We start from the raw sequence: 10,715 nt of genomic DNA on the forward strand, positions 1-10,715 counted from the left end.
AAGTGTAATTTCGTCTCGCTCTCGCGGCACTTTGACGTCATCCAACTGACAGTTGCCGCATGACGTCGAACAAGCCTATTGTCTATTAGGAGACTAGCGTGAGCTTTGCCTGCCTTTGTTTTATAGGGGCGGGGCTTTCTCCGGAAGTGCTTTAATCATGTTCTGTACTGAGCTGCTATTGGTTATCGGCCCCAGCAATAAAGCTGTAAAACGTGACCGTAGTGAGATGCGAGGAGGACATTGCGTTCAGCCGCAGCGTGGCGTCAACGAGCTTCTCGTTATGTAACGCGTGTCCTCACTTTAGTGGAAAATGTAACACGATTTACGAATAATAATAAAAAACATTTATCGTAAAATACACAAAACATGATAACCTTCTAACATTTGTAATGTAACTGGCTTTGTAAAATTGTATCTCAAAATAAAATAATGATTTAATTTTTTTGACACCCACAAAGGCATAGAGACGACCGCTGATACAAATTTAGTTTATGTTTCTCAATAAGCGTTTTACATTTTAAAGCCTGTTTAGAAAAATAGTTATCAAAGGACGTGATCTCTTATGTACCAAATTAAATTGACTAAATGTATGTATGTTTTTGTATTCTAATTGGCCAATACACAATTTAAGAGCTATGTCATACATTGTGTGTAGCATCAGCAACCTACAGGTCTTCTATCTGAGTCATGCCACTTTATCAGTTATAAATAAATAACGTTGTCCTAAATAATGTTCATTTATTTCTTTATCCGGGTATACAGTAGAAATAATATATGCTGGCTAATACGAAAACAACAACAACAGTATTTAACATAACACTGACCCCACTTTTTCTACATCTATGATTCCAAAAGTAATTTTCTTATGTATTAAAAATGAGTTCTTAGTCTTAAACTAAAGCAGCTTCGAGATAAAGCACACCATCACAAACTGTGACTTAAAACAAAAAAGTATTTTAAAATCATAATGACATAAAACAGGACTGTGGTTTTTACAGCTTTATTTAGATATTGATTCATGATGGTTTGGGGATCCAATATCCAACACTGAAAAAATTCAGAGGTCACAGGTCGGTTTTTATAAGTTTATATATTATCTCTCACAAATATATGTGATGTAGAATAGAATAGAACTGAACTTTACTAAACTTTACTGTCATTGTTAGAAACAATAAAAGACATATTGGAATGGTTTTGTGCATGCTCATTCGTTTCTTTCTTGATTATTATTCATCTATGGAATGCAATGACACATTACATATAAAAAAACAATGACAAATCAACAAGCAGTATGCATTGATCCCAGTTCTTTCATTCTAATAAATGAGTTTTTACAGTAGAGGGCAGCAGAGAGTTACTGACACAAAAGGCATAATGCGAGCTGTCAGACTGACAGGTGGATGACGTCATAGTACTGCGAGATCGAGTCGAAAGTACACTTCTCGGTATTATTTCTCGAATCGTTCTCGCGGTACTTTGACGTCATGCACTTGTCGGTTTGTCGGCGCCGCATAAAGCCGAACAAGCCTAATGTCAAAAGCGTCCAAAAAAACATTATCAGCATTGTGCATTGAATGTATCATAGATGAGAGTATAAGACTATTAAAAAACATTATTGCAAAGTATATTGAGCAAGGCACGTTGGCTGCCCAGTGCTCCCAGCAGGTCATAGATGTGTACATATCACATCCACATTCATAAATAGAAAACGCAACTGCAAATTCAAATGCAAATTAGAGTAAATTGCAGTAAAAAAAAGAGCCAATCATCAAGAGATAAAGAGTGACGATTCGCCGCGGGAGGGTCTCTGTATGTGAATTTTTACTGCAATTTTGAAAACTTTTTTTTTTTTTTAGCGCAGTTTAAGCTTACGAAACAACAATGTTCTGATATATGTCAGGTTTAATAGTTGGTAGGTAATATAATGTTTAAGTTGCAAGCCATTGTAGAGATATCTCTCTTCCATTCAGGTAAATCTAGGTCTCTTATCTTGACTGTGAAGACTTCCATAAAGTGACTTTGTTACTCTCCAGCTCTGCCTCTTCTTCTCCGTCTGCGTTTACCGGTTCGTCTCCTTTTACTGATGAAATATAAAACAGCAGGCACAGTATTTCATTTAATCATTGTATAACTCAGTGCTAGCATTGTGTTAGTGCAAAAGGCAATGGGTTTGAACCCAGGAGACACATATGATGACTTTAAGTTAAAAAGCACTGTAAGCTGCTTCAAGTGTCTGCCAAATGCATAAATGTGAATGTAATGGCATTTCTAGACACGAGAAGCAACACGATGAATTAGTGCATACTTACGGTTGAGTTCTCCAGGGGTTTCGTCTGGGCCTAAATGTCAGAAAATAACTTTGATGAATGAAAGAAAAGCAGAACAAAGTGTTCAGTTATGAAATAATAAGCGTGCAAGAGCCGTACCTGCATTCACAGGTGTGATGTTCCTGAAAGGAGAGCAGTACGTATTCTCTGTGTCTGTCTGCTGGAGTTATTCTCAACAACTGAACACACAACATTACAACTTTAACTATGCTGCTCCACGTATTTTCATCAATACATTTCATACTTGGAAAAACAATATATCTTTAAAGATGGTAATGTGGGAAATCAGGCTTCGCAGACAATAGAACAGCAGAAGTCAACTTTTAAACGTAAATGGCTGTGATGAAAGATTAGTTTGTGAATATAAAGATGTCTTACCTGAACAGTGATGTTGTGTGTGCTGCTGGGATAGCAGGCTAGTTTGTCATCATTACAACAGCCGGAGCATCGCAGCAGTGGAACACAGCCGGGACTGTAGATGTGTTTTACACCACCAGGATATTCCTGATCAACATCCACCAGACTCTGCATGACATTACACAGACTGCGTCCCCACGCCTCGTGAAACAGCATCACTGCAGCAAACGTACGGTACGACTTTACTATTTACATCCACTATGATGTGTGACAGTATCCTGCTGTATAGACCCCTTCAAGGTTTGTAAACATTGAATGACGATCGGGTGCGCGCGCAGCATGGGGTCAAACTGTTCATACCATTTAGGCTTTATAATTTAATCTAACACAGCTGAAAAATTATGACTTACCTCAAATGAAGTGAGCACTACAAACACAAGCCTCTTTGATATTTGCATTGTCCCAGTCTGCACGTTAATTGCTTGCAGACGCAGATGTTGTATTTTTTTGTTTTTGAGATTGTGCATGAATCGCGAAAACTTAATTTTTGACGATACCGAATAATACCCAACTCAATCTGCTGTAATGACTTTTCTGACCCCGACATGCGCAGTGGAAACTGCCTGTGACGTGAACCGTGAAGGGGTCTATAGAACAACCGTGATGTTTAAAGGGACATTTCACCGGTAGAAACATTAATCTTGGTCATATTTGTAGTGGAAATGTAACATAAATTTAGAGTTTTGTGCCTATTTGACCGAGAAAAGGACAGAATGTGACTTTAGGGCGCATTTTTACTCTCACAATGCACCACTATGCACAGCTCTGCAAGCCACTCCCATTAGTCGGAACACCGCTCACATATGCTATTGTATACATAAATGCCACGTTAGTATAACAAAGAAAATAGAAACACTCACTTTATAGTCAGACGTCCGTTTATCCCTGCAGGCTTTGGCTGTCGCTTCCATTTTAGGATTCTAAAATATGTGTCCAGGACGCCGCTGTCCATATACTGTACAAAGCTTGGGTAGGAGTAAGCTTCATTCAGTTTCTGATTTATTTTTTTGTATATTATGTATATTCCCAAAGAAGAAAATGCCGCATCCTGCACACAAACGCATCCACCGCACAATATGTATACAACACATACGCACTGGCTAGCGCTTGTGCTCGCCGTAACACGTCTGTGAAATAAACACACCCTAACACGCGCAAAGTACATCTCTTGCCCGGGACAATTCACAAAACAAACTTCCATATCCTGATCTGATGCGGAAATGTTATACAGAGAGCACACAGCGAGAGTACAGGCACTACTAGTCCATCCAAGCTTGAGCCAGTCCAGGCTTCTCTACGGCCTACTCCTCGGGCTTCTGTTCCTCCGTCTGCCTCAGCTCTTTGCTGTATTGTGGCTCATAAAGGTGCAATGAACAGCGGATTAGAGCATCACGCTTCCGAAATCACCCTCTTCCATATCATATTGATTACCTTCTGCTATTATTGTAGCTTAGCTTAGCATAAAGATGGCGGCTGATCGTTTTTTTGTCTGTGTTCGTATATTTTTGTAAGTCCCACCCACTGATCTGTAATAGGTCTGTAGCGTGAGCGGGTCCCACCCATAGCCCCCACCTTGGAAATAGGAGGAGTTTGTATTTTTACACCCTCGACAAAGATACAGCAGTTCCTTCTTTCAATGACGCAAAATGACGATTTTTACATCATTGAAAGAAGGAAGTGCAACACTGAAATCTGTATTTCTCCTGTCTCAGGGGAAACTGAGGGAAAGATGCACAACCATTTAAAAACTTGACTGGGGTTCTAACGATACAAAGCTTAATGCAAATCGGTGAAGTGTCCCTTTAATGTCACAGATTAATGTTTACAGCTAGTCCCACATTGCCAGACTTTGACTTGACACAAAAATTTCTGTTTGGCTCTTCAGACTGATTTATACATGCACTTTCTGTTTTATGTGTTTTTGTTTGGCTACGTAAGGAATCCATGAAACAGAAATAAAGATCACAGTCATTAAATTGATCAATTTGAAACAAAATACTCGGTCTTACCTTTGGAGTGGGAATTGCCCAGAATGATAGAAACCTGTCACAGTAATTGAAAAAAAACCCATTATAAACGATATGAAGGCAAACAAAACAGTAGAAATCTTTTACAATGTAATGGCCATTGATAACAAAAAAATCATCTATTTATCTTCTAACAAAATAAACTTGAATTTGGTTACATGTGGTTTTGGCCTAAATAACTTTGTCTGATATTCCATCATGCAAACAAAGTCAACAGTGATTACAAACAGTTTAATGTCAATTATTTCATTTATTTTTGAGCTATGGTTAGACATCCATTAAATGTTCACTGACAGCCCAAATGTTGCCTTGTTTGACCCTAGACTGTGTCTGGATGGCTATTAGACAATTTTTAAACGCAAAATTACTTGCAAAACACAAACATTTCCCTAAGTCTCTCTAAAAAACCTTTTCGGTTAAACTTCTGTTACATCTGTGTTAGTTTTATGTCTATTCTATAACTTCACACGCTCTTTTAAATCACATAATTAAACAATTTACACTCACACAAAATATATCAACGTCAATTCATTTATCTGATCAGTGACCATGTGTGAGATCATACACAGTCAGCTGGTCAAGACATGTATTGTAATTGACTTTTGATTAAAGTCTATCTGTGTAATATGGGCATCATTTATACAGATTATTAACAGGTCTGTCGAGATCGGAGTCTCACACATTATTTTTGTGTTGATAGCCTCCAGGAAGGCACATCTCAGACCCAGTGCATCAACATGAGCAATGAAATCCTCTGAGCAGCAGAAAAAAAGGGGTAATTATGGGGAAGAAGTGCAGGCCATTTGTTCTGCTGAATGAAATTGTCAAATTGTCTTTGTGCACTGAACTAAATCTGACTGAAGGGCCCTGGACACAAACCTGGCTCGCGTCCATTGTTGGGGCGTTGTGTACGTCTACACGTAGGCGCTGTACATTAATTAGGGCGCACTGGGTTCTCAGATCTCTATAAGAAGGGGCGAGAGGGGGTGGAAACTAACTTTAGACAAGAGATGTTAATGAGTTTCTTTGTTCTCGTTTTAGCAAAAAACATCTTACAGCTATACAGTGAGGATTTATTTAGTTGCTCATGGAAAATTCTGTCATTATTATTTCAAACTTAACCTTTGTGTTGTTTCAGACTCATAAGTTGTATTCAGAGGAACTAAAAATTACTATTTTTTTCACACAGATGGTAACTATACAAGAATAGCTGATAGTGATCAAGTCTACTGATATCAAATAACATTGAAGTATCACAGACGCAGTTCATCTGACCCGTGGATGGTCTATATTAAACATTATTGAAAAAATTTGAATTTTAAAACAAAGTTTTCCACTAACAAACTTTTCTTTTATCATATCACTTTTGTATAATAAATATAATCCATCAGTGTTATACCAGATATCATTTCATACACAGCACCAAAAGAGACAGTGTGACCGTGAGCAATTTTTTAAATCCGTTTTTACGTCAGCGACTTTTAGAATAAACTTAGCATTCTGTTTTATCAGATAAACAGAAAAAAACAGATTATTTTAGTGTAGGGCTGTCTCCCAGACATTAGGCCTTAGTTATATGAAGACATTTAAGAAAATTTAACAAACATACCTTAGAGAAAACGTTACTTGTGTACATCTTGTGACAAAACAATGACCCTGATCTTTTTGAATATATGTCAGTGCGAGTTGAGACTAAAAACAGTATATCCCCAATGCACTAATTAAACCGATATGAGTAATTTAGAGTGACTACCATGCACAACCTATAAGATATATGATCCATTACATCAAATAAGACATAAGCTTATTGCATTTGTATTAAAGAAACATTGACTCTTTTTATAGAAAAATCAAAATCACTATCCAGTTGTCATGGTAAATGGAATCTTGACAAAAATAAAGTTGTAAACGTTAAAGTGCCATCGTACTACCTGTACAAGCAGAAGGTAGAGCAGAAATGCAGCCAGCTGCGATATACAGATAAATCTATTCATGTCGAACCGATGGAAGACTGTAGTTAAACCCATACATCACAAGTGTCTCCTCGCAATGTTAATCCACTGCAGTGACAAACTCTTTTTAAAGTCCAGTCCATTATATCTTGTCAATAATCAGTCCTTTAATGAGATGGGGCTAAAATGAAGATGCCAACTCCTTAAACACTCCACAGGTGTCAGAGTAATAACACCGCTTTATCTCTTGGCAGTTTTAAATCGACTGGTCTTTGTTTTGAGTGAATCTGTCCATCCCCCTGTCTACATCATTCAGCCCCACAAGCAACGCTGATGAAATGGGTCATCATCAGATGATTACATACAGACACAATGAATGCAGCTTCCCTTTGGTGACACCTACCAGTCAGTTTATACAAGGTAAAAAAGGTTTGAGAACAAAGAGATATCCTTTAATTATTGAAGAAATTTAGAGAACCAAGAAAATGGCAGTAACTGAATTATAGAATATGGCTCAGGCACTGCAGCGATAAAGCAAGAGAGAAAGCCAGAGAAAACTATCAATAAACAAGCACATGTATTGCGATAGTGGTGTTAACCCCCCCCCAAACAAAAATAAACGTTAACCAGATTGAGAAGAAAGGGCACGTCAATAAGCAATCAGTTCTCTGGTTAAAAGCTGAATTTTCTAAGAGTCATAAAAACCTTAAACTTCGTGAAAATAGGCTCAATTTTCAGTTATCCCAACACAGTTACACAAATAACAACAAGTTTGCCACTTAGGAAAACTTAAATGTGAACATGTGATTAGAGTCGCTACAAAATTTAAAGAACACCATTCTGAATAAGTGCAAACTTAAACATCACAACTAGGAACTCAAACTGTGGTCCTGAGAAAGACCAAAAAATTAACAGCTACACCTGCCCACCATGATGTAGCTGCCCATGCTTTTCAAGCTTTATATTTGGGTGGATAAGTCAATCTAGCAAAATTAGTTTCACCTCACATTAAAGGGTTGAGTTCCATAGCTGAGAAAAATTACTACCACAGATGCTGATGTGAATATTTCACTGTGAGGACCGAATGTCCAAGCCACACCTTTTGAAAGATTAAGACTTAAAACTGCCTTAAGTCACTTGACAACCACAAACTTCTCCAAACAGTTGTGAAAAGATTTTAAGTTTATTAAAATGTGCAAGTTAAACAACCAAAGTAACTGCCCCACTTGAAACCACAACTTGTTCAGTCGATGTCTTGACATCAACATTCCTTCCTGAGAGAGAGAGAGAGAAAACAAATATTAGGAACAAAAGTACTCCCACAGTGGCACAAGTTGCATGTCAGCACTCACTTTGTCTCATGCTGCAGCTCTGGTCACAGGAGCCAGAAGCAGGATGGCAGACTGCTGTACTGCAGTGAATGAAGATCTGACAAGAGAACATCAACTCTTAGTATCCTCAAAAGTACAGAGGGAGTAAAACTGTTAGGAGATCAAGTGATCATACAGTTTCCTGCAGAGGGGCCATTGATGCTGGATCCACAAATGTAAACATCTTAACAATAAAGCGTTTGTAGTGGGTTGGGAACGGAAGATCAGAAGAGCCAACCACAGGAACCAGAGTGGTCAGGTAACGATCATCCTGGTAAGGGCATCTAAAACAGAGACTGCAGTCAGGACTTGTTCACATCAGGCTAACTGGACAAACCGTTCACATCCTACTTACCCATTAACTAGAAGGTCCCACTGGGGTAGACCGAGTGGACTCGGGGTTGTTGTTGCCCAACAATGTCCCAACATCAGGACAATATTGGGGTCGGTCCGCTCCATAATGTGCACCTCAACGTACACAGGCTCTCGCAGGACCTTAGTGACTGGATATTCAGCATCACTGTAGTAGGAAGTGTACGCCTCATCCCCTGAGGATCATCATGAGTTACTGTTGAATGCAGTTTTACAAAGATACTGCAGCAGCCTGTTTCAGGAGGACATTCATGAGTTACCTTCTGCACAGCCTTTGGTGACACACTGACCATTTGCCAGTCTAAGCTCCACCCTGAGAGGTCCAGGAGCAGCGACTGGTGGAGGAGGAGGAACGGTGTTGACCTCCACAACCAGAGCTTGCACAGCAGTGGCAGAATATCTACACTGGAAGAGAAGCCTACACAACAAACAGTGAGCGGCTTGTATTTGTTCATTGAGCTCTAGTCATGAGAAAACAAATACCTACTCAAAATGGCTGTCTCTTGTGATGGAACCAAGAGGTCCAATCCCCACTTCATAGGATGAAGTCATTCTGTTCTCATAAACCACATAGCCGTTTTCCTCCTGTCAGCAAGAAGATGAGCAAAGTCAAATCTGTTCTAGGACATCAAAACCAATCAACAGCAAACTCACCATCATACTCGTGCCACAGGCTGTGACAGGAAACTGGTATATGGCAAAGGAAGGTGTGGAACCAACAGGAGCACAAGGTGGATCACTTCCACCCAGTAGATGGATCGAATCCAGACTCAGATGAGGCAGTGTAACATCTCTAGCCACCACTAACACAAACTGACCATCTCTGATACACTGGACAGTCACTGTAATGAGAAAGAGACTAAGTCACCAGAGAAACTGTTGGACAGGAAATGTTTTACTAGTTTAACAATCTTACCAGACATCCCATAATAACACTGCTGTCCATTAAAGCAGCAGTTGATAGCTTCACACTCAGCACCACTGATTCCAGGTTGTCCACATTGGATTTGATCAGAATCAGCAACACTACACATGTTAAGAGGATCTGTTTTCAGCACAGGTGGCTGCTGTTGTGGTTGTTTTTGCTGCTGCTGTGGTTGCTGTTGTTGTGGTTGTTTTTGCTGCTGTTGTTGCTGTTGTGGCTGCTTCTGCTGAAACTGAAACATCTGAGGAGACTGTTGTCCAGATTGTTGATAGACTGAAGCTTGAGAACTCTGGAGTAAATTACTCCGCTGTGGAACAGCATGGCAGAAAGCCCAAAACTCCACAAACATCACCAAAAACTGCCTCATAAACCAACTCTCTGCCATTGTTCCAGAACTGAGTACATCACCAATGTGTTTCCCTGCTCTTTATATATTCTGCACACTGCCTCTTTAACACTGGTCCCTCCCTGTTCAATTAACAACCATGGTTCTCCTGACTAAGGCTCTGTTTACACGTACATGGTTATTTTTTAAAACTGAGAGATTTACCTTCGTTTGTGCCCCTCGTTTACACGCAAACGGAGAACTCGCCTGTGAAACCGATTGTTTCTAAGAACTCCGGCCAGAGTGGAGATCTTGAAAATCTTCGGTTGCACGGTTGCATGTAAAGTGAGACAAACGGATGTTTAAGCAGGCAACGTCACAGAGTATGCGCCAGAGCTCGCACCTACGTCAAAAGTGCGACCCATGTTTACATGTGACTGCTACTCTGAACGCTTCCAAGATCACATTTCTGTTCGTGCAAACTCGTTTCGTGTGTTTGTATTTGCAAATACAGCTGCTCCATTATGTCGAGGAGCAGAGACGAGTGCTCGGAGGTCAGCAATCTTGCGCCTGTTTGACTTCATGCGGCGCTGTAAGAACCGACAACCGGATGATGTCAAAGTACCGCGAGAGAGATTCGAAATTAGACCTCTACGTATGATTCCTCAACTCGCTCTCGTGGTACTTTGACGTCATCGATCACCTACTGCAACAACTCCTCCCTCCAACATGAAGAACCAGTTCGCGTCACCACCAGCGCTGCCGGTGATTGGCTTACGTGGGCTTGAGCTTCTCTTGACGGCATATATGCACGGGTACGTGTAAATAAACACTTTTCTAAAAACTGACATGTGTGCACGATATTACTTTTGAAACCGGAGAGGTTGAAATGTCCGTTTATGAAAATAACAGCCCACGTGTAAACATAGCATCACCCTAAGTGCCTACAAGCTGTCCCTAATTTATTTGATCCAAATTCAAATTATTGTTTTGCTTTTCC

General features: G+C 39.7%; 2 protein-coding genes across 2 annotated transcripts; both read right to left on the reverse strand.

The window, feature by feature from the left end:
* Positions 1-1,149: 1,149 nt before the first annotated feature.
* On the reverse strand, positions 1,150-4,780 carry pgfa (placental growth factor a). Its single transcript, XM_065256599.1, has 5 exons — positions 4,754-4,780; positions 2,706-2,902; positions 2,427-2,506; positions 2,310-2,339; positions 1,150-2,080 (listed from the first exon to the last, which is right to left on the reverse strand). Exons 2-5 carry the CDS (start codon positions 2,898-2,900, stop codon positions 2,023-2,025), a joined length of 363 nt encoding a protein of 120 aa, XP_065112671.1. The 5' UTR covers positions 2,901-2,902; positions 4,754-4,780; the 3' UTR covers positions 1,150-2,022.
* Positions 4,781-7,923: 3,143 nt separating this feature from the next.
* LOC135738506 (zona pellucida sperm-binding protein 4-like) lies at positions 7,924-9,774 on the reverse strand. Its single transcript, XM_065256598.2, has 8 exons — positions 9,382-9,774; positions 9,120-9,307; positions 8,953-9,050; positions 8,726-8,883; positions 8,449-8,641; positions 8,230-8,377; positions 8,076-8,151; positions 7,924-7,997 (listed from the first exon to the last, which is right to left on the reverse strand). Exons 1-8 carry the CDS (start codon positions 9,755-9,757, stop codon positions 7,924-7,926), a joined length of 1,311 nt encoding a protein of 436 aa, XP_065112670.1. The 5' UTR covers positions 9,758-9,774.
* Positions 9,775-10,715: the final 941 nt, after the last annotated feature.

This window comes from Paramisgurnus dabryanus, chromosome 12 (genome assembly GCF_030506205.2).
Source record: "Paramisgurnus dabryanus chromosome 12, PD_genome_1.1, whole genome shotgun sequence".
Taxonomy (NCBI): Eukaryota; Metazoa; Chordata; class Actinopteri; order Cypriniformes; family Cobitidae; genus Paramisgurnus; species Paramisgurnus dabryanus.